This window comes from Ranitomeya imitator, chromosome 5 (assembly GCF_032444005.1).
Source record: "Ranitomeya imitator isolate aRanImi1 chromosome 5, aRanImi1.pri, whole genome shotgun sequence".
Taxonomy (NCBI): Eukaryota; Metazoa; Chordata; class Amphibia; order Anura; family Dendrobatidae; genus Ranitomeya; species Ranitomeya imitator.
In genome coordinates, this window is record NC_091286.1 from 83,484,974 (window position 1) to 83,509,859 (window position 24,886).

The 24,886-nt window shown below is 44.6% G+C and overlaps 1 protein-coding gene across 2 annotated transcripts in view; it reads right to left on the reverse strand.

The window, feature by feature from the left end:
* The window catches only part of SANBR (SANT and BTB domain regulator of CSR), a 77,277-nt gene that overhangs the window by 17,777 nt on the left and 34,614 nt on the right, over positions 1-24,886 (reverse strand). For both annotated transcript variants that reach the window (XM_069768892.1, XM_069768891.1), the window contains exons 5-11: positions 20,884-20,974; positions 17,481-17,719; positions 16,451-16,509; positions 8,965-9,125; positions 7,741-7,827; positions 7,540-7,650; positions 3,160-3,283 (exon numbers count right to left, since the gene is read on the reverse strand). In XM_069768892.1, coding sequence (XP_069624993.1) covers positions 3,160-3,283; positions 7,540-7,650; positions 7,741-7,827; positions 8,965-9,125; positions 16,451-16,509; positions 17,481-17,719; positions 20,884-20,974 — 872 coding nt within the window. The remainder of the gene's footprint in view (positions 1-3,159; positions 3,284-7,539; positions 7,651-7,740; positions 7,828-8,964; positions 9,126-16,450; positions 16,510-17,480; positions 17,720-20,883; positions 20,975-24,886) is intronic.

Genomic DNA, 24,886 nt, shown 5'->3' on the forward strand with positions numbered 1-24,886 from the left:
AATAAGTAACATTTCCCACATGTTTACTTTGCATCAGCACAATTTTGGAACCAAAATTTTTTTTTGTTAGGGAGTTATAAGGGTTAAATTTGACCAGCAATTTCTCATTTTTACAACACCATTTTTTTTTAGGGACCACATCACATTTGAAGTCATTTTGAGGGGTCTATATGATAGAAAACAACCAAGTGTGACACCATTCTAAAAACTGCACCCCTCAAGGTGCTCAAAACCAAATTCAAGAAGTTTATTAACCCTTCAGGTGTTTCACATGAGTTTTGGGAATGTTTACAAAAAAATGAACATTTAACTTTTTTCACAAAACATTTACTTCAGCTCCAATTTGTTTTATTTTACCATAGGTAACGGGAGAAAATGGACCCCAAAAGATGTTGTCCAATTTGTCCTGAGTACACTGATACCCTATATATGAGGGGGAGGGGGGAACCACTGTTTGGGCGTATGGCAGAGCTTGAAAGGGAAGGAGCGCCATTTGGAATGCAGACTTAGATGGATTGGTCTGCGGGCGTCACGTTGCATTTGCAGAGCCCCTGATGTACCTAAACAGTAGAAACCCCCCACAAGTGACTCCATATTGCAAACTAGACCCCCCAAGGAACTTATCTAGATGTGTTGTGAGAACTTTGAACCCCCAATTGTTTCACTACAGTTTATAACGCAGACCCGTGAAAATAAAAAATCATTTTTTTCCCACAAAAATGTTTTTGGCCCCCCAAATTTTTATTTTCTCAAGGGTAACAAGAGAAATTGGACCCCAAAATTTGTTGTCCAATTTGTCCTGAGTACGCTGATACCCCATATGCTGGGGTAAACCCCTGTTTGGGTGCACGAGAGAGCTCGGAAGGGAAGGAGCACTGTTTTACTTTTTCAACGCAGAATTGGCTGGAATTGAGATCGGACGCCATGTCGCGTTTGGAGAGCCCTGATGTGCCTAAACAGTGGAAACCCCCCAATTATAACTGAAACCCTAATCCAACCACACCCCTAACCCCAACCACGCCCCTAACCCTAATCCCAACTCTAACCACACCCCTAACTCCAACACACCCCTAACCCTAATTCCAACCATAACCCTAACCACACCCCTAACCTTGACACACCCCTAACCCTAATCCCAACCGTAAATGCAATCCAAACCCTAACCCTAACTGTAGCCCTAACCCTAACTTTAGCCTCAAGCCTAACTTTAGCCCCAACCCTAACCTTAGCCCCAACCCTAACCCTAACTTTAGCCCCAGCCCTAACCCTAACTTTATCCCCAACCCTAACTGTAGCCTTAACCCTAACCCTAGCCCCAACCCTAACCCTAACCCTAGCCCTAACCCAAGCCCTAACCCTAATCCTAGCCCTAACCCTAATCCTAGCCCTAACCTTAACCCTAATGGGAAAATGGAAATAAACACATTTTTTTAATTTTATTATTTTTCCCTAACTAAGGGGGTGATGAAGCGTGGTTTGATTTACTTTTATGGTGGTTTTTTAAGCGGATTTTTATGATTGGCAGCCGTCACACACTAAAAGACGCTTTTTATTGCAAAATAATTATTTTTTCTATAAAAGTTTTTATCGTATAACAGCGCCAAAACATAAAAAATTATATAAATGAGGTATAGCTATAATCGTACTGACCTGAAGAATAAAACTGCTTTATCAATTTTACCAAACGTGGAACGGTATAAACGCACCCCACAAAAGAAATTCATGAATAGCTGTTTTTTGTTTTTTCGGCCTCACAAAAATCGGAATAAAAAGCGATCAAAAAATGTCACGTGCCTGAAAAAGTTACCAATAAAAACGTCAACTCGTCCCGCAAAAAAACAAGACCTCACATGACTCTGTGGACCAAAATATGGAAAAATTATAGCTCTCAAAATGTGGAGATGCAAAAACTATTTTTTTGCATCACTTTATTCTGAGGACTATAACTTTTTTATTTTTTCACTGATGATGCTGTATGGCAGCTCGTTTTTTGCGGGAGAAGATGTTTTCAGCGGTACCATGGTTATTTATATCCATCTTTTTGATCGCGTGTTATTTCACTTTTTGTTCGGCGGTATGATAATAATAGTTTTTTTTTGCCTTGTTTATTTTTTTACGGTGTTCACTGAAGGGGTTAACTAGTGGGACAGTTTTATAGGTCGGGTCGTTACGGACGCGGCGATACTAAATATGTGTACTTTTACTGTTTTTTTTTATTTAGATAAAGAAATGTATTTATGGGAACAATATATATTTTTTTCTTTATTTAGGAATTATTATTATTATTTTTTTTTTCTTACACGTCTAAATATTTTTTTTTTACATTATCACATTGTCCTAGGGGGGTACATCACTATATAGTGACAGATCGCTGATCTGACACTTTGCTGTTCGCTGTGTCAGATCAGCGATTTGATGTGCACTGCTCCAGGCTTACAGGCGCCTGCTCTGAGCAGGCGCTTGTAAGCCACCTCCCTGCAGGACCCGGAAGTAGCCCCGTGGCCATTTTGGATCCGGGGCCTGCCGGGAGGAGACGCTCGGTACAAGATGAGCACATCGCCTTGTACCGAGGGTTACAGGGAAGCCCCCTCCTGTGCGATGCTTCCCTATGCCCCGGAACGCTGCCATCATGTTTGATCGCAGTGTTCCGGGGGTTAATGTGCCAGGGGCGGTCCGTGACCGCTCCTGGCACATAGTGCCGGATGTCAGCTGCGATAGTCAGCTGACAGTCGGCCGCGCTCCCCCCGAGAGCGCAGCCGATTGCATATGACGTACTATCCCGTCACTGGTAATTAAGCCCGAGGTTACCTCGACGGGATAGTACATCATATGGGATTAAGGGGTAAAAGGGGTTGTCCATTCTTAAGCTACAAGCCTGGAGTCATTTTATGTGACTGCAGACTTATTAATCCTCATATTGCACACATTATTGAGGATTCTCCAATGCTGGCGGTCATGTGACGATTTGCATACTTCTGACCACATTCTGACTAGACTGACACATACTTGAGGTCATATGACTGCCTGCGCCCTGGACCTGCCCTGGAGAATCTTTACAGTTGCACAGTGCGTGTTCTATGATGAGTCACAAGCCTGCAAAAGTGACTGCAAACTTGTAGCTTAAAGGTGATATCCGGGACTTTAAAAGAAAACACTCACCTGCTTACATCTGGAGCAGTTGAGCCAATTGATAGTGCCCCATAAACGCCAGTAAACATCTCGCCAAGACTTCAGCTCCTCAAATAAACTTGTCAGGTACTCATGAACATCCCAAATTTTGTCCCTATTAATTCCATGCAGATTATAAAGAGAATTAGTTCACACGTATTAGCATTTCGTGTATAATATAATGACACTACTATTACTTAAAGGGAACCTGTCATGTTGCAGGCAGGATGTTATAGAGCAGGAGGAGCCGATCAGATTGACAGACATTTTTGTGGAAATAGTTTCAATAAACCTTGCAGTTTATTCAATGAAATCCAGTGTGCAGTCCTATTCAGTGATTGGCAGTCTTCCCTGTATGACTGCCTGAAGAGATAGCTGTCAATCACTGTCAGACCGCCCACTGGACTCATTCATACAAACACCAGAGATTTCAATAAATAAAGTAATGGTTATACTGAATCTTTACCAACAAACCTATATATCATTCTGCTCAGCTTCCCCTTCTTTATATTGTGCTGTACACAGACCAACCTTTATGTACAACATGACAGGTTCCATTTAAATAGTCATTGTCATTTTAATAAACTTTGCATTAATCAACAGTATGAGCAAACGTTTTAGTACATGTTATCAGAGAAATCTGCTTCATCCTCCACTTATGAGGATTACAGTTCAAATCCTTCATGGAGAAGAGGGATTGCTAGCTCATAGAGGGATCAGGTTAGAGCTGTTATTAAACTATGGAGAGGGGAGGGCGAGTAGAAGTGTAGAGACTTCATAGCAGCAATCATCAACCCACTAGCTCAGAGGGAACTAAAATAGACATAGAGCCTTCAGAGGTGAAAATGTAGGATACAAGTCATGTAACATTCAGAAGTAGTGTTGTCCCTCATGAACATCGGAGCATAAATGAGGTATGGATCACCTACATAATGTACACAGACGTCATACATTACTCTGAATATACAATAGTCAACAATGGCACTCAGCAGATAAGGGGAGAAATGTATTCCAAGATCAGCTTCTAGTATCCAAATGGCCAGAAAAGTCTAAAATTTCAGTCCATCCGGGACCTTGGTCCCAGCCGGTGTTTCTATGAGAACATAAGAGAGTGCTCCGGTTGAAGTCTCCATCAGCTGGAACACTCATACAGGATATGACCAAGGCCTGGGATGAAGCGACATGTTCGACTTTTCCCTCATTTGGATACTAGAAGCTGATCTTGGAATAAAAGTCTTTCCTTAGTGAGTGCTGTAATTGACTATTCTACGTACAATGGATTTAGATCCCACCACAGATAACCAAAAAATTACGCTGAGTGACAACCATACATATATGAACATATATGAATCTCAGATATTCTGAATAGTCACTTGAAATAACAGGTAAACTTTAACCGATACAAGTGACAATACACTCCTACATAAACTACAATTGTTTTCCAAGACCTTCACTGATACCAATGCCTATGAGGCCTTATTCAGGGCTGTGACAAGGAATTTTAGTGCACTAGGCCGATGGTGCACCCACAACCCTCATCCAATGAATCCTCATCCGGTCAGCTTTAATTGCCACCCAACATTCTTTTCATAATTTTTTTCATAATTTTTATTTTGTCCACTTTTTTTTCATAATTTTGTGATAATTTTGCAGATTCTTTTCTCAAACTGTTCTTATTGGTGTTTTTTATCAAGATGTTAATAGCATTTGGGACATTTAGTTATATATTATACATAACTTTGTTCTATGTTGCAAAATATTTATCTTGTGTATGTAAACCAGACTCTCACGTATTGTCTCTTTTCTTACAGTGACGTAATGAGTAAGACCCGGGATGGGTCGAAATGTCTATCATATATCATAGCTCCCTCCTCTTCTTGTTTCCCTCTTATTTATGGACTTTAATAAAATGATCTTGCATCACTTGAACCCAAGAGTGTGCGGAGAATCATGACTTCTTCTAGTCTATTTCAAATACCAAACTCGACTATTCTAATTCATAGGTTACCCAAAAAACGGACAGCGCACAGATGCTATCCATGTTGTATCCATGAGCTGTCTGTTTGAATCACAGACTAGTAAATGAGGCATTAACATGGAATGGCTGTTCGCTGAATTAAGGTTTGGTCGATCATTTGGCCTCCTCTCCTATGCTTGTGCTGCCGAGTGTTCCTGTGTTCTCTATGAGAAAGCCCCTGCCAAACTTATCTGGCAGTGGTTTATCTATTTGAGGACTAAAAAAGGCGCTAAACCAAAATCGGGCAGACCAGATCCCTCAACTGTTGGGGGTCACCGTACACATTAGTCTGTCAGCTGAAGACATCGATATCGGTGAATCTTGTCCGACGTTAATCTAATGTGAATGAGGAGCTCTAGGCTCTATTGATGTGGCGTGTTTACTAGTGCAATCTCAGCTACGCACATCCCAGGACAAGAATAGGCAGTCAGATGAGCTGATGACAAGGAAATATAAACCTAAGTTCACACTTTGCAAAACATTTCAGCTGCAGATTTGGTCACAAATAGAATAAAAGGTTCACTTTAAGCTTTCCGGCAACCCCTTCTAAATTGAGGTGATGCGCAAGTCTATGTGTGGCCCTCAAAAAGAACACATAACTTGCCATTTCATCTCCATGCTAACAGTGGGCCCAAATACACTCCAGAGTAAAGCCCCCTATACACCTTAGATAGCTGTCGGTCGAACCATTGTTCATTTGTTGGCAAAGTGCTCCTAGGTTCTCTACGAGAGAGCTGCTGTCAGACATCTCACAGAGAACAATTTGATATCAGACATGCCAGATCCTCAACTCCCCAAACATTTAACTGTCTGACCCCCCCATACACAATAGACTGTCGGCCGAACCTGTCGATATTGGCAGGTTTGGCTGACCTTAGTCTAACATGTATGGGTGGCTGAGGAGTGAACATGTTTGGTCACAGACCTCTTTAGACAAGTCTATTACTGAACCTTTTGGACTAATTTCACTGAAATTACAATTTCTTTAAAATACCTTAAAGGGGTTGTCTGGTCTCCTGATTAAGTCAGACTATGCCAGTAAATATTTCTGAATTCTGACACCGTACAGTGCGCACACTGTCAGGAACCTCTAGTACTGCTGGTGAGAGTGAGCAGTCACGTGACTGCAAGTAAGTGATTTGCAGACATGCGGTCACATACCGACTAGACGTGCTCAGCCTCGCTCAATTCACTTGTATAGAGAAAAGCCAGTCACATATAGACAGAACATCGGCAGAAGTATCTCATACCAGGTAACTGCCTGCTCTCATCGGCAATACTGGAGAATCCTGACAGCATGCGCACCGTACGGTGTAAGGATTTCGAAGTCTGCAGTCACAGAGTGACTAGATTACTTGTGTTATTTGGTGTGTTTTTTTACGTGTGTTTTTATTGGGTTTTTGACAATGCGTTATTTGTCTCTTTTTGGCATGTCGTGTTTTAAACAAAGCTGCTTTATTTTTGATACTTCCTGGTATTTGGCTTTGACAAAACTTTATTGATAAAGTCATGTGCAGATTACATGGGTTTTTTTAACTGCAGATTTATTGCGTCTAACTCGTGATGAGCGAGTATACTCGTTGCTCGGGTTTTCTCGAGCACGCATGGGTGACCTCCGAGTATTTGTTAGTGTTCGGAGATTTATTTTTCATCGCGGCAGCTGAATGATTTACAGCTACTAGCCAGGCTGAGTACATGTGGGGGTTGCCTGGTTGCTAGGGAATCCTCACATGTAATCAAGCAGGCTAGTAGCTGTAAATCATTCAGCTGCCGGGATGAAAACTAAATCTCCGAGCAGTCGCAAATACTCGGAGGTCACCTGAGCGTGCTCGGGAAAACCCGAGCAACGCATGCACTCGCCCATCACTACGTCTAACGCATTTCTATGGAGATAATCTGCACAGAAAACTCAGCGTAAGGAAAATTGACATGTTGCGGACTTGAAATGCGCATAGCAGGTCAGCTTACACAAAGTTAAAAAATAATGCTGGAACTGTAACACGCTTCATTTTGTTTTTTTTTTGCACAGAGAAAATACGCAAGGTCACAAACCAACAAACGTCACTTAATAAATTAATCTTAAGAACATACGACAGTCTAGGCCAGAACTGGGATAATGTCGCATGCTCTGACGCTTCGGTATATCATACTGTAGCAGCGATCAGCCTCTAACATACAGCACATTTGCAATGGAAGTCAGGCTCCTTCTTTGCCCTGAATCACGGTTCATTAATAACCCAAAGAGCCGTCACAACACAAGGTAAGGCGGAGGTCTGTGTGCAGTTTGTCGTACACTTTAGTTATCCTGTGCTTGGTGCTATTACTGAGAAAGGTAACGTCGGAGATGAATATACCTGATGTGAAAGTAAACAATATTTCCATACTGGTCGATGTTGATTTTCCCAGGCAGACAGGCGATCTTCTGCTCAACGTCCTTTGTCAGCAGCTTCTTACACAAACAACATCTAAAAGGAATATGTACACATCAGTCTCTGCAGCAGCCAATCTACATTCACCTAGGGAAACCCACGCTAGCCTTATATAAGGGTATTTACCTGTATAGTGTCCCGGCATTGGCTGGAGAATGCGGATTTTTATACTCATGGTCAAACAGTCTTTCAATTTTCTTGCAGAATATTTTGCTGATAAAAACAAAATATCAGAAGTTCAAAAAGTAATTTGCAATTTTTTTTCAAGATTATTTTATGCGAAACTCTGTTTTTAAAAAAAAAAAAAAAAAAAAAAAAAAAGGTGCCAGGACCCATGGAAAAAGCTGGTAACTACAGTGAATGACAACTTTTCTTGTATGTACACCGCTACAAAAAAAGCTGTCAATCACTCAGTGGGAGCAAAGCAAGCAAGACTCGCATGCAGGACTCGCATGCAGGACTCGCATGCAGGACTCACATGCAGGACTCGCATGCAGGACTCGCATGCAGGACTCGCATGCAGGACTCGCATGCAGGACTCGCATGCAGGACTCGCATGCAGGACTCGCAAGCTTTCCCATAAAGTCCTGGGCGTAGATTAAAAGATCACTAAAGCAATATATCCCTGAGCTCATTATTTTCCTATTTATCTTAAAGGGAGTCCGGCACCCTCAACATGCAAATTCAGCTACTTAAACATTTGTATAGGGAACTTAACCCTTATTATCTTGCCAGAAACATACATTTTAGTGGTATAGCTGCAGATAAATTCCCTTTTAATCTATATGCAAATGAGGGCGGTTAGGCGTGGCCGTCACACCCTAATATTTCCATGCCCAGCATAATCCCTGAACTTAAATGACTGCGCTAGTTATCTCAAAGCTCAAATGCCTGGTCCTACTCGTGCGCACTGACACTGGAGGAGCCTCGAGGTGCACTTAGTGTGGGTATGGGCACACTCTGATCTCTGGCAAGTGGTGGCCACAGGCTGGCAGATGATGAAGATCAGAGTTTTCCCACACTCACACAGAATGCATGCCCATCCGGACACTAGCGCACCGCTGTGCTCCTTCAGTGTTGGTGCGCAGATGCAGGGATTTGAGTTTCGGGAGCACTCGCTGTGAGGAAGCAAGCACTGTTAATCCAGATCAGGGACAGTGCTAGATATGTTTATTGGAAGGTGTAAAGGTGTGCCGACCCATAGGCCACACCAAGGGGGCATCCTCAATAGGATTAAAGTCATATGGACTAACAGTGATTTTACCTACAGCTGCAATGCTAAAACGTATATTACTGGCATGATTTTTATCGGAGCTAAGATAGGAGACCTATATAATTGGGTTTTCTCACCTCTTAAATTTGTCTTTCTTGTCTTTAATGTCATCAGCTTCATTGTGTGTGAAGAGATCTGTAATCCTTGTGAGGAGGTTTGCATTGATGCAGTTCATATTGCATGGAGTGGCTACAATAGCGCTCATGTTTTTGTGACAGAAGTTGATGCATTCTTCTACCTATGGAAAGGAAAAAATAACAATATTCTAGAAATGCTGCTGTTGTTAGAAGGGCCCCTGCTCGGCCCTTATGTACTCTGATATCGGCGGACACAAGGCGAGGCTTTATTACTAGAGACAGGATAGGACCGTCCCGATTGGGTACACTTTGTCGCGGAAGGAAGGATTTTATGCTTTTTTGATCAAAATAGTGTTAACTAAGTACCCCATGTTATTTGCATGTACCATTACTGCTTAGTTATTTACTTACTACAGGGTATATGCTCATTTTGTGGTTTTCTTGGGCTTTCCCTGTTATTAGGAGGGAATTCAGGAAGCTTGTGGCAGGTAGCCAAAATTGCATCATTTAAAGGGGCGTTCAGCGCATCGAATATAGATTACCTATTTTTAGGATAAGTCATCAATATCAGATCGGTTGGGTCAGACTTGAATAGGAGCCGTTGTGCAGTACTGGGCAGTGGCCACTACACAGTGAATGGAGCTGTGCTGATCGTTGGGGGTGGCGGACCACCACTGATCTGATATTGGCGATCTATCCTAACAATAAGTAATCAATAAATGTCCAGACGACCCATTTACAAATAAATACTGTAAACTTAACCAGAACCTAATTATTGTGCTTTATAGAAATAAAATAGGGATTTGTGTACTCACTGTAAAATCCTTTTCTCCGAGCCACTCATTAGGGGACATAGGACCGTGGGTGTATGCTGCTGCCACTAGGAGGCTGCCACTAAGTAAATACAAAAAGGGTTAGCTCTTCCTCTGCAGTATACACCGCCCACTGGCTCCGGATAATACCAGTTTGTTAGCAAAGCAGTAGATTAACAAAATTTAACCGTAGGAGCAACATGTTAGAGACTAAAACACTCATCATAGGCAACAAGCCAATACAGGGGTGGGTGCTGTGTCCCCCAATGAGTGGCTCAGAGAAAAGGATTTTACGGTGAGTACACAAAAATCCCTATTTCTCCATTGCCACATTGGGGGACACAGGACCGTGGGACGTCCAAAAGCAGTCTCTGGACGGGAAATAACAACCCAACAGTGTAAACTTATGGCACTTGCTGTCTACAAATGTGCTACCGCTGCCTGCAGAATACGCCTAAACAGGCTTGCATCTGAAGATGCCTGAGTATGGACATTGTAATGCTTTGAGAAGGTGTGCAGGCTAGACCAGGTTGCAGCCTTGCAAACTTGCTCTGCAGACGCTTGATTCTGAATGGCCCAGGAAGCACAAACCGACCGAGTGGAGTGTGCCCTGAGGCCCGCAGGGATAAGATTGCCTCTGACGCGGTAAGCCTCTTGAATAGTCGACCGAATCCATCTGGTGATTGTCGACTTAGAAGCGGCCAGTCCCTTCTGGTGTCCCGCCGGGGGCACGAACAGAGCTTCCATCTGTCGAAAAGGTGCCGTCCTAGACACGTACTTCCTGAGAGCTCTCACAAGATCCAGGGAGTGAAGAGCCTTCTCCACGCGGTGCGTTGGAGCAGGACAAAATGATGGAAGTACGATATCCTTGCTGAGGTGGAAGGAAGACACCACCTTTGGGAGGAAGATAGGGGACGGTCTGAGGACCACCTTATCTCGGTGGAATGTAAGGAACGGAGTCTGACAGGAAAGGGCAGCCAACTCAGAGACTCGTCTGATCGAGGTAATAGCGACGAGAAAAGCCAACTTCCATGAAAGGAGAGATAGAGATGTCCTGCAACGGCTCGAAGGGAGATTCCTGCAGGACACCTAGGACCAGATTAAGGTCCCAAGACTCTAGAGGTACTTTGTAGGGGGGCATCATGTGAGAGACTCCCTGAAAGAACGTTCTGACCTGGGGTTTGGAAGCAATTTTTCATTGAAAAAGGACTGACAAGGCCGAGACCTGCCCTTTAAGGGAACTCAGCGAAAGCCCCAAGTCCAGACCGGATTGGAGGAAATCCAGGATGGTAGAGTTGTTGAAAACCAACAGAGGGCGACCTCTGCTTCTGCACCATTCAAAGAAGATATTCCAGATCCGATGATAGATGCGCGATGACACCGGCTTATGGGCATAGATCAAAGTGGAAACTACCTCACGGGAAAAACCTGCTTGAGTCAGAACCCAGGCTTCAACAGCCAAGCCGGCAAATGCAGGGCCCCTGAGTTCTGGTGGCAGATCGGGCCCTGAGAAAGTAGATCCGGATGATCTGGTAGGCGCCAAGGAACGTCTGCGATGAGTTGGACCAGCTCTGCATACCACGCCCGGCGAGGCCAATCCGGGGCGATGAGAATCATCAGGACACCCTCCGCCCTGATCTTCCTGATGACTCTGGGAAGCAGAGGCAGAGGGGGAAACAGGAAAGGAAGGCGAAACTAACTCCAAGGAAGGACCAGCCGCATCCGCCCCGATTGCTCTCAGGTTTCGAGACCCTGCTACAAACTGAGGTACCATGGCATTGAACCAGGAAGCCATCAAGTCTACGTCCAGAGTACCCCAACGAAGGCAGATTTGTTGGAACATGTCCTGATGGAGAGACCACTCTCCTGAGGCAAGACCTTGCCAGCTGAGGAAGTCCGCGGCCCAATTCTCCACTCCTGGAATGTGAACGGCAGATATGACCGAGTGGTTGTTTTTGGCCCAGCGAAGGATGTGCTCTACCTCGCGCTTTGCAGCTCTGCTGTGGGTGCACCCCTGATAATTTATATAAGCCACAGCCGTGGCATTGTCCGACTGGATACGGATGGGGTGGCCTGCTAGGAGATGATCGAACCACTTTAGGGAAAGCCAAATCGCACGTATCTCCAGGATATTGATTGGAAGGCGAGACTCGTGATGAGTCCAGGTTCCCTGCGCAGTGTGATGGCGAAAGACTGCTCCCCAGCCGAGGAGGCTGGCATCGGTAGTGACTATCAGCCAATGGACTGGGAGGAAGGACCTCCCTTCGAGAAGAGAGGTTCGGAGCATCCACCATTGGAGTGTCTGCTTGACCCGAGGAGAGAGAGGACACAGTCGGTCGACAGAAAATGGACTCCCGTCCCATGCATCCAGCAGAGCGTGCTGGAGGTGACGGAGGTGTAGTTGCGCAAATGGAATCGCCTCCATTGCGGCCACCATCTTCCCGAGAATCCTCATGCCGAAACGGATGGAACAGAGGGACGGCTGGAGAAGTTTCCAGGCCCCCTGTTGAAGAGCCAGGACCTTGTCCCGAGGAAGTAGCACCAACCTTAGGGAGGTGTCCAGGGCCATGCCCAGGAAGGAGATCCGTTGAGCCGGAACAGGAGATGACTTTTTTAAATTGATCAACCAGCCCAGCCGAGAAAGAGTATCTAAGGAAATGCGGATGCACGCCTCGCAGGCTTGGAAAGATGGGCCTTTGACCAGTAAGTCGTCTAGGTAGGGAAGCACGACTAGACCCCCGAGAATGCAGAATGGCCATGACCGCCGCCATGACCTTTGTGAAAACTCTGGGGGCGGTGGCGAGGCCGAAGGGCAAGGCCGTAAACTGAAAATGTTCCTCTCCGACGGTGAAGCGAAGAAACCTTTGGTGAGGTGGGAAGATTGGGATGTGGAGGTACGCATCCCGGATGTTGATGGATGCTAAAAATTTGCCTTGTTCCATCGAGGCAATGACGGAACGGAGGGATTCCATCCTGAAATGACGGACTTTGACAAATCTATTCAAGAGCTTTAGGTCCAGGATGGGCCTGACTGTTCCACCCTTTTTGGGGACCATAAACAGATTTGAATAAAAACCGTGGAACCTCTCGTCCTCTGGGACAGGGACAATAACTCCATCTTGGCGGAGCGACTCGATGGCCTGGGAAAAAGCCCGAGCATGCGTTCCCGCTTCGGGAGGGCAGGAAGCGAAAAATCGGGTTGGAGGGGGGGAGGAAAAATCGATTTTGTAACCGGAGGACACCAGATCCCTGACCCACTCGTTGTGAACGACTGAGAGCCAGGCATGACGAAACAAGAGAAGGAGTCCGCCTACTTTGCTGGTGTCGTCCGGACGAGGTTGCCAGTCATTTAGAAGAAGATGGTTGGGGTCTGGATCCCCTGGACCTAGACTGCGAGGTGCGGCCACTCCAAGAATGGTTGGGCCTGTACAAGGCCTGAGGGCTTTTGTCTCTGCCGGCGCGGCGCCCGAACCGGGGGAACTGGCTGACGAATGCCATTCATAATTTCCACGAAAGGGCCGAAAACGAGCCTGCGGCTGTCATCGGAACGGTTGTCTGAATCTCTGCAGGGGAAGGGAAGTACTTTTTCCCCCTGTAGCGTTTGAAATCAGCTTGTCCAGCTTTTCACCAAATAGTCGGCCACTGAGATATGGCAGGGACGTGAGGGACTTTTTAGATGCGGAGTCCGCTCGCCAGTTCCTCAAGCATAGCGCTCTCCTAATCGCCACAGCGTTTGAAGCTGTAAGTGCAGAGCTGTTCTCCGCGTCCAGGGAAGCGTTTACTAATTAATCGCCAGCCAAGGAAATTTGATTTGCTTGCTCCGCTATGTCAGAAGGAAGATCACTGTTCTGTAAGGCCTTATGCAGAGAGTCTGCCCAACAAGTCACGGCTTTGGCTACCCAGGTAGCAGCAAAGGAGGGAAAGAGTGCCGAGCCTGAAGCCTCAAAGGCTGTACGGGCGAGACTGTCCACTAGGCGATCTGTGGGATCTTTGCTAGAAGATCCATCCGGCACGGATAGGAAAGTTTTAGAGGACAAATGTGAAACAGGAGGATCCACAGGCGGGGATTCTGACCATTGTTTGCGAAGATCGGAAGAAAAAGGATATTTGGACTCCAGAGATCTCTGGCCTGCAAAAAGTTTGTCCGGACGCTCCCTATATCGCTGGACTATGACCTGGAACTCCGGGTGATTGGCAAACACCCTATAAGTATGTTTGGTCCTTTTGAAGGACACCGAATTATCTGTACTGGAGGTTGCCGGTTCCTCATCAACCTGAAGGGACTGGTTAACGGCCTCAATGAGACTATCTTTAGTGCTCTCATAACTTGGCGACTCCAGATCAAAAGGGCCCATCAGACTCAGGTTCAGAGTCCTGGTTGGAAGAGGTGCCTGGGGAGCGAGAGCGGGAAGCTGAGCTAACGGACGCCGAGGCACCAGAGAGCCTGGGGGACGAGCTACGGACGCGCTTCCTAGATGGCTGCTTGTGCTTAGAATGAGAGCGGCCCCTGCAGGCTGAAGATTCCGCAGCCGTAGGGGAAGCTTCCTGAATAGGCGGATTAGTGGTCCTGCTCCTGGATGGATCCTGGAGGGACTCGATAGCTTTAGTCAAAGAAGCAATAGAATGCGAAAATGACAAAGCCCACTCAGGGGGACTGGTCACCGTGGGCTCGTTTGCGGCGGGGGGCTCCTGAGCGCATTTAGGGTCACAAGCATTACAGAGCTGAGCAGTATGCCCGCTTGGTAGCGCAGCCTGACAGGAGGTGCAAGAAGTGAAGAACACCGTATGTGTTTTTGCAGATTTTTTGGAGGGTTTAGGCAGAGTCATGTTGTAGTGTTAACCTCCGTGCAGGGCTGATGTGGGGCACTTGTGCAGCTAATAAAGCAGAGCACTGTGTGCAGGAGGAGGAGGGCCTGTGTCAGTGTGCAGTGCACCTACCCAGGTCCTGTGTCCTGTCGTAGCGCTTTGACGGGGAGAAGGTGCAGCTGGCGTCCTGAAGCTCCTTGTAACCAAGATGGCCACCGAGAGTATGTGGAGCGCTTCTCGCAGTGTGCGAGAAGCGCTAAACCGGTGGGCAAGCCCTCGCGCATGACGCGCACTGTGGGCATAGACGCTACCTAGCTGGGGCCGAAGCTGGGGACTAAATTAGAGGTGCCCGGCCGCATGATGCGGCCGAGCCCGCGATGCGCTCGGGAGCCCCCCCACCCGTGCCAGACTCACCGCTGATGCTCCTCTTCAGGCGAGGTATGGGGGGAGATGCAGTAACCCTCGATCCGCCACCATCTTGATGAGGAGGTGGAGGGGGACTGGAGAACTCCATGCAGCACTGCTGTTCTTCAGTGGTGGTGCAGAGGGAGGGCAGCCGGACTGTGCCTATGGAAGGTGGCCTCTGTGTATCCTAAGGGTTCGCTCCCCTAGGATTTCACAGGGCTAGTTCTCGGCCGTACATCCCACGTCGCAGGAGAGGGTACGGGGAGTAAACTCACCGTGCTCGCCTGTTGATGTTTTGGGGGAGATCGGCCCCCTTAAAAGGGTCAGTCGCCCCATCATCCTCTTGCGCAAAGTTAAAAATAAAATTAAAAATAAAAATAAGAACGTCTGGAGAAAAACAGACGCAGCGTGCCTCCTACGGACACTAAGCAAGAACTGGTATTATCCGGAGCCAGTGGGCGGTTTATACTTCAGAGGAGGAGCTAACCCTTTCTGTATTTACTTAGTGTCAGCCTCCTAGTGGCAGCAGCATACACCCACGGTCCTGTGTCCCCCAATGTGGCGATGGAGAAATCCTACATCAGCAACCCCTTTGAAGGGGTAAATGTTTTCCTTGGTTTTTATCGCGTTTTTTGCAACATTTTTTGCGGTGATTTTGGCATGCTAGACTTGTCTCTTGCCCATGCTGATAAATTTAGTGTTGAAAAAAAAGCCCTATTCCAAAAAACATGATACTTGCATTTTTGATGCATTTTTTCAGCGTTTTTTTCTGTAATGCTGTAGATAAGACACCGATGTATCCTAAAAGATGAGAAAAAGAGGTTAAATTATACTCACCCAGGGGCAGTCCCGCTGCGTTCCGGGTCCAATGGGCGTCGCGGTCCAGTCCGGGGCCTCCTATCTTCTTACTATGATGTTGTCTTCTTGTCTTCCTGCCGCGGCTCTGGCGCAGGCATACTTTGTCTGCCTGTTGAGGGCAGAGCAAAGTACTGCAGTGCGCCGGGAAAGGTCAGAGAGGCCCAGCGCCTGCGCACTGCAGTACTCTGCTCTGCCCTCAACAGGCAGACAAAGTACGCCTGCGCCGGAGCCGCGGCAGGAAGACAAGAAGAGGACGTAATTGTAAGAAGATAGGAGGCCCCGGACCGCGACGCCCATTGGACCCGAACCAGTACCGCCCCCCAGGTGAGTATAATCTAACCTCTTTTCCTCATGTTTTATTATACATCGGGGGCTTATCTACAGCATTACAGAATGCATTACAGAATGCTGTAGATAAGCCCCTGATGTGGGTGGCCGCAGCTCATCTTTGATTTTTGGGGTGACAAGTTCCCTTTAAAGAGGCTGTTCCCTTTCAATTAAACTTCTCCTCTGACTACAGTTTATGGCGCTCTCTACCCTTGACTAAATTATCCCTGCATATAAAATTAGGAAGAAAAGAGGCAGTGGAGCCTTTCTTTACTTACTAGTGAATCCATCTTTAAAAATTCAGACGAGATTAATATTGAAATAACATTTCCAGGTTCTGCAACAGAAGACATTTACATTCAGATAGAGTCTCACCCAACAAACGTAGTTTTTATGGAGGTTTTTATAGTGATGAGCGAACGTGCTTGAATAAGGTGTTTCCGGATGTAATGAATTCCCGTCTAACTAGATATAGACGTAACATTTACCACCTACCCACAAAATAGGTAAGAGATCTAAGATCACCGAAGGTGAATACGGAGACACCCACTGACCAGTTCAGCAGCTGAGCAGTCAGTGCTGTACTCAGATCTATAGAGTTTGAATGAAACAGCAGCGCGCATGCGGGATCACCGCGCCAAACAAATGCAGATTCTACTATACAGCCTAGTGAAATGCAGCCATTATTTAATTCCTGACGTGTTGATGACCTGTAACATACAGAGAACTTAAGGAAATTTGAGGACCAAAGTAAAAATCCTAAGGGCCATGGTATTTTACTAATCATGAAAATTAGCCAGGAGTTTAAAGAGGGTGTGGCGCCAGGTGAAAAGGTGCAGTTCTCATTTTATTCCCTCTACTTCCCCAATTAAGCAGTTTTAGGAGTTTATTTATTTTTTTATAAATCCATTATATGGTTTTTGCAGGCATACGGCTTTTTTATTTAGTGCTGCTTTTTATGGTCTAAATCAAGGGGGTATAGCTCACATGGTAATAATAGAGAATAAGTTTAATAAAACAAAACATAATTAGCACTTACGAAAAAGGCCCATATCTCTGGGACACTATGGCGGATTTTTAGAAACAAAACCCCATAAAATTGCATACTCAATATACAGTGGGAATAATATAAGAGCAAAACTTGGACACTTCTGACCTGCTGACAGTTCCTCTATATGCAGAATGTGGTCACCAAACATGATGCGCAGAGAGCCCATGTTTTTGGTATATGTGATGTTTGCATTTAGTTTAGTTTTTACTATTATTGATATTAAAACCAAAACGGAGATAAAAGTAAATGATACTGACCCAGCTTTGGTACGTCCAGTTGGTCACCTTCGTTTGAGTTCCGCTTGACATATTTTATCAGCCAGTTAAAGATCTGAACATCACAATGGACGGAGATGTCAACCTCCTCCCATCGCTGGGCATCGGTGGATAAGTATTCTGCAAAGTACTTCATCTCAGATATGAGTAGATCCCGCGGACACATGAAGTCTTCCCTAAGGTTCTTGGCTTCATCACATACATGAATCACCATGTTTGGCCTTAAAAAAAGGAAGATACGAATCTGCTCTTATCCATCATGCACTAGATTTAAGTTATGTCCATGTTATGAATGCTAGAGGGGTTGGCCAATACGTTCAATCATTTTCTTAATGTGTCCAGGATGGGAAGAAAATGTATGGACAACCCCTTTAACTTTTTCATCCTAATAAAAATGCAGTTGCACGCCATTACATTTTGCAAATTTGGAATTATGTGCATCTCTATGTACATTTGTGCTTAAAAGTTTACATGCCATAATTTACGGCAGAATATTTGCTGTCTTGTCCTTTTTTCAGAGAATATGAATGATAACACCAAAACTTTTCTCCACTCATGGTTAGTGGTTGGGTGAAGCCATTTATTGTCAGACTACTGTGTTTTCTCTTTTTAAATCATAATGACAACCAAAAACATCTAAATGACCCTGATCAAAAGTTTACATACCCCATTTCTTAATACCGTGTATTGCCCCCTCGAACATCAATGACAGCTTGAAGTCTTTTGTGGTAGTTGTGAATGAGATTCTTTATTTTCTCAGATGGTAAAGCTGCCCACTCTTTTTGGCAAAAAGCCTCCAGTTCCTGTAAATTCCTGGGCTGTCTAGCATGAACTGCGCAGAGTGGCTCAATGATATTGAGGTCAGGAGACTGAGATGGCCACTCCAGAACCCACACTTTCTTCTGCTGTAGCCAATGACAGGTTGACTTGGCCTTGTGTTTTGGATCATTGTCATGTCGGAACGTCCAAGTACGTTCCATGCGCAGCTTCGGGGCTGATGAATGCAAATTTGCCTCCAGTATTTGCTGATAACGTGCTGCATTCATCTTTCCTTCAACTCTGACCAAGTTTCCTGTGCCTTTGTAGCTCACACATCCCCAAAACATCAGCGATGCACCTCCGTGCTTTACAGTTGGAATGGTGTTCCTTACATCATAGGCCTTGTGGACCTCTCTCCAAATGTAACATTTATGGTTGTGGACAAAAAGTTCAAGTTTTCAATTTTGGTCTCATCACTCCAAATTACCTTGTTCCAGCAGTTTTGAGGCTTGTCTCTGTGCTGTTTTGCATATTGTAGGCGAGATACTTTGTGGCATTTGCGCAGTAATGGCTTTCTTCTGGTGACTCAACCATGCAGCCCATTTTTCTTCACGTGCCTCCATATTATGCATCTTGAAACAGCCACACCGCTAGTTTTCAGAGAGTCCTGCATTTCAGCTGATGTTATTTGTGGGTTTTTCATTGCATCCCGAACAATTTTCCTGGCAGTTGTGGATGACATTATTGTTGGTCCACCTGACCGTGGTTTTGTTTTTACAGAGCCTGATTTTCCATTTGTTAATCACAGGTTGAACACTGCTGACTGGCATTATCAATTTCTTGGATATCCTTTCCTGTTTTATACAGTTCAACTGCCTTTTCCCATAGATCCGTTGACAATTCTTTTGCTTTCCCCATGACTCACAATCCAGAAACATCAATGGCTGGATGAAAGATCCAAGAGTCTGTCTGGATCCCAGAAACTCACTCAGCTTTCATGCACACACACTGATTACAAGCAAACCGGTCACAGGTGAGGATGTTACCTTTAGTAGCCATTCAAACCCATTTGTGTCAACTTCTGTGCATGTTATCAGGCCAAACTCACCCGGGTATGTACACTTTTGATCAGGGTCATTTGGATGTTTTGGGTTGTCATCATGATTTAAAAAAGAGAAAACACAGTAGTTTGACAATAAATGGATTGTTCCAAGCACTAACCATGGGTGGAGAAAAAGTTTTGGTGTTATCATTAATTTTCTCTGAAAAAATGCTAAGAAAGTAAAAATTCCGCTGGGGTATGTAAAGTTTTGAGCACAACTGTATATATCTGTATGCAAGATACTACAATGTGGAACTACGTGTGACTTTCATCACATGTACATCACACAACATGAAATTACATCTATTGATGGCGTTCTCGGTCATTACTGGTAATCTGTAGGAAGGAACTAAGCCTAAAGCGATTAATGCTAATAAACTTTATTGTTTTAGATCACAAAGAAACAGATTGGGATTGTCTTTGGATTGATTTCTCACGTTGAAAGTTTTAAGCAAATGGCGATCCTTGGATTAGAGAAGAAGAACAAAAGCAATAACAGTTATGAACAATAGAACATATACATTTAAATAAAATGTGAATTTTAATGTAAAAACACAATTTATTTTTTAGTTCAATAAACCCAAATATTGGATCCCCATTGTGAGTTTTTCTATGATGCCTGCATTAAAGCCTTTGGATGATGGATGCCATTTTGACGCCAGGGTCACACAAGCGTATCGGATGAGTGATATCCGCTGTTTTTTTATCAGATAGCACTCAGACCAATGTTATTAAATGGGGCAGTGCTGATGACCAATTTTTTTTACTCACAGAATCGGACTGTGAAAAAAAAATCACAGCATGCTGCGATTTCACTCTGAAATCGGATGAGATTTACCCATTCAAGTCTGTGGATGCGTGGAAAACATTGGATTGTTGATGGGGCGTGACTGCAGATGTCATGCTGATTTGACAGCCAGCTTACCGCTTAGCTGTGGAAAGCCAGCTGTCAATCAGTATGATGCTGGCAGTCACGCCCCATCGACAGAGCAGCCCAGAAGAGAAACATGACATAAAGCAGCAGAATCGCTGGCAGGAGCGGTCTGTGGCTGTTCTCAGCCAGCATCAGGCAGAACAAGCAGGTAGTTAGCAACTATCTGCCTGTTAGTTCTTAGGCTCATAGTAAAAAACATAAAACAGTCCCAGCAAACCCTTTTAACAATCTGTAATACTTCACACAGTGCCATCTACTGTGCACTCAAGATAGCAGTTAGCATAAGCCTGCAGCTGTGGTACTCCAACAGTTGCATGTTGAACTTTTTGGGTTTGATTTTTTTGATAAGATACCCACATTATACTAATAATAATACGGTATGTTATCGTGAATATTTAAAGTAAGTGGACAAAGTTGTTGGATTGGCTGCCGTTTGCGTGAATGCTTTTTTCAACAATTTACTAATGGTTACTTCCTTGGTAAATAATTCTGATATTTGGATATTTTCTCACAGAGGTGATCACACACAAGACTTTTAATAAATTAATTGACTAGAACATATTTATTATCACAATGACACATGCACATACCCATGGCGTCCTTCTGAACTTTCTTCATCCATTGAAGGAGATTTACCATTTTCTGTAGGACACTTTCTTGTTGAAGAAGCACCAGATCTTCCTAAATACAAGAAACATCATTGCTGCGTGTAATTACGTAACTGCTGGATGTAAAAAAAGGAGATATGTAACATATCAGGGGTGGATTATGAGATGGCGAAAAGGGCAATTGTGCGGGGTCTCTGCTCAAAGGGCTACATGGACTGCTACATAGTTACATAGTTATTAAGGTTGAAGGAAGACTATAAGTCCATCTAGTTCAACCCATAGCCTAACCTAACATGCCCTAACATGTTGATCCAGAGGAAGGCAAAAAAAACCCATGTGGCAAAGAGTAAGCTCCACATTGGGGAAAAAAATTCCTTCCCGACTCCACATACGGCAATCAGACTAGTTCCCTGGATCAATGCCCTATCAAGGAATCTAGTGTATATACCCTGTAACATTATAATTTTCCAGAAATGTATCCAGTCCCCTCTTAAATTTAAGTAATGAATCACTCATTACAACATCATACGGCAGAGAGTTCCATAGTCTCACTGCTCTTACAGTAAAGAATCCGCGTCTGTTATTATGCTTAAACCTTTTTTCCTCCAAACGCAGAAGATGCTCCCTTGTCCCGGTTTCAGGTCTATGATTAAAAAGATCATCAGAAAGGTCTTTGTACTGTCCCCTCATATATTTATACATTATACAAATAAGATCACGCCTTAGTCTTCGTTTTTCCAAACTAAATAGCCTTAAGTGTAATAATCTATCTTGGTATTGCAGACCCCCCAGTCCTCTAATAACCTTGGTCGCTCTTCTCTGCACCTGCTCTAGTTCAGCTATGTCTTTCTTATACACCGGAGACCAGAACTGTGCACAGCATTCTAAGTGTGGTCGAACTAGTGACTTGCACAGAGGTAAAATTATGTTTTCCTCATGAGCATCTATGCCACTTTTAATGCATCCCATTATTTTATTTGCCTTTGTAGCAGCTGCCTGACACTGGCCACTGAATATGAGTTTGTCATCCACCCATACACCCAGGTCTTTTTCATTGACGGTTTTGCCCAGAGTTTTAGAATTAAGCACATAATTATACATCTTATTACTTCTACCCAAGTGCATGACCTTACATTTATCCCCATTAAAGCTCATTTGCCATTTATCAGCCCAAGCTTCTAGTTTACATAAATCATCATATAAAATTGTCCTCCTCTGTATTCATTACCCTGCAGAGTTTAGTGTCATCTGCAAATATTGAAATTCTACTCTGAATGCCCCCTACAAGCTCATTAATAAATATGTTAAGAAGAAGAGGGCCCAATACTGACCCCTGTGGTACCCCACTGCTAACCGCTACCCAGTCCGAGTGTGCTCCATTAATAACCACCCTTTGTTTCCTATCCCTGAGCCAGCTCTCAACACACTTACACATATTTTCCCCTATCCCCATTATTCTCATTTTATGTATCAACCTTTTGTGTGGCACCGTATCAAAAGCTTTTGAAAAGTCCATATACACTACATCCACTGGGTTCCCTTGGTCCAGTCCGGAACTTACCTCTTATAGAAGCTGATCAAATTAGTCTGACATGAACGGTCCCTAGTAAACCCGTGCTGATACTGGGTCATGAGGTTATTCCTCTTCAGATACTCCACTATAGCATCCCTTAGAATGCCCTTCAGGATTTTACTTACAGTAGAGGTTAAGCTTACTGGCCTATAATTTCCGAGTTCAGTTTTTGTCCCCTTTTTGAATATTGGCACCACATTTGCTATACGCCAGTCCTGTGGTACAGACCCTGTTATTATGGAGTCTTTAAAGATTAAAAATAATGGTCTATCAATGACTGTACTTAACTCCTGCAGTACTCGAGGGTGTATCCCATCCGGGCCCGGAGATTTGTCAATTTTAGTGATTATTAGACGCCGCTGGGTTAAGCAGGTGACATTTAATTGGGAATTTTTATCACTAGTCATTTTGTCTGCCATGGGATTTTCTTCTGTAAATACTGATGAAAAAAAGTCATTTAGCATACTGGCTCTTTCCTCATCCTCATCCACCATTTCATACAGACTATTTTTAAGGGGGCCAACACTATCATGCTAACTATACTGTGTGCACAATTATTAGGCAACTGAGTATTTGACCATATCATCATTTTTATGCAGATCTTCCAACTAGACGCTGTATAAACTTGATTGCTTATTGGATGAAGCAGATCAGCTGATGTGTTTTTGTGCAATGAGCGGGGGGATGGGGGGGGGGGAGCAGCCTAAGGATACAAGATCCTTTATTAAGGTGTGCAGAATTATTAGGCAGCTTGTTTTCCTCCAGCAAAATGGGCCAAAAACTATATTTAAAACTATATTTAACAGGCTCTGAAAAATCAAACATTGTTAGAAGTCTTACAGAGGGATGTAGCATTCTTCAAATGGCTAAGACACTGGGGCGAGATCACAGAAACCTCAAAGGTTTTATTGCAAATAGTTAACAGGGCTGCAAAAAATGTGTTGAGAAAAATAAAGGTGCCCGTTAACGGCCAAAGATTTGAGAAGAATCAAAAGTGTAGCGACCAGGAAGCCATTATCCTCCAGTGCTGTCATATTCCAGGACTGCAACCTCCCTGGAGGGCCCAGAAGTACAAGATGTTCAGTTCTCAGACATGGCCGAGGTGAGGAGGTGAAACCTGACCACCACTGAACATGACACAGAAGAGGAAACCTCAAGTCTGGGCAAAGGAATATCTGAAAACAAATTTTTCAAGGTTTTATGGACTGTTGAGATAAGAGTGAATCTTGATGCCCCAGATTAATGGGAACATGGCTGGATCAGTAACAGGCACAGACCTCCACTACGACTCAGTCGGCAGCAAGGTGGAGGTGGGGTGCTGCCATGGGTTGGTATTATTATAGATGATCTAGTGGCACCTTTTTGGGTTGAAGATTGACTCAATATCATCTCCCAAACCTACTGCCAGTGTTTAGAAGACACTTTCTTCAAGCAGCGGAACAGGAAAAAGTCTGCATCTTTCAAGAAAACCATGTTTTTTATACCGCACAATGCTCCATCACTTCAAAGTCTCCACTGTTTCGCTGCCAGTAAAGGCGTAAAGGGAATCTGTCATCAGGTTGCCCCATATGAGATAAGACCACCACCTTTCAGTCTTCATATACAGCATACTAAAATGCTGTATATAGGCCCCAAACCGGCCTGCAACAAAAGAAAAAACACCTTTTGGGTCTGGTCCAATTGGTGTCACTGATCCTGGTCCAGTGCCTCCCTTCTTCTTTCGATGCTGTCCTCCTTCTGTGCTTCATGTGGAGGACTCTTTGACTTTTCTCGGCGCATACGCACTGCAGTACTTTGCACTGTCCTAGTCAGGCCAGAGAAGTACGCCTGCGCAGGAGCGCGATGCCAGGGGACACTGTGTAGATGACATATCACTCGTCATCCAAACTACGCACAGAAGGAGGTCGGCATCAAAAGAAGAAGGGAGGCGCTGGACCAGGACCACCCCCAGGTGAGTATGATGAAAGGTGTTTTTCTTTTGTTGCAGGCCAGATCAGGGGCATATATACAGCATTGTAGCGTGCTGTATATGTGGGCTGAAAGGTGGTGGTCTTTGTTGTGAATTCTGTGGCAGAGCTCCCTCCTGTGGTCACAAGTGGTACTTCGGCTGATTCTCTCTGGGAGCTTCCGTTTGTGGAGGAAAGTGGTACTGCGGCTTCTTAGTTTCCTCCCTCAGGTGATCTGGTGAGGTCGTTAGGTGCTTCTCTACTTAACTCCACCTAATGCTTTGATCCATGCTTCCTGTCAATGTTCCAGTGTTGGACTTGTTTTTCCCTGGATCATTCCTGTGGCCTGCTGCTCTGCATAGCTATGTTCTTCTTTGCTATTTGTTTGCTATTTTTTCTGTCCAGCTTGTCTAATTGTTTTGCTGGAAGCTCTGGGACGCAAAGGGTGTACCTCCGTGCCGTTAGT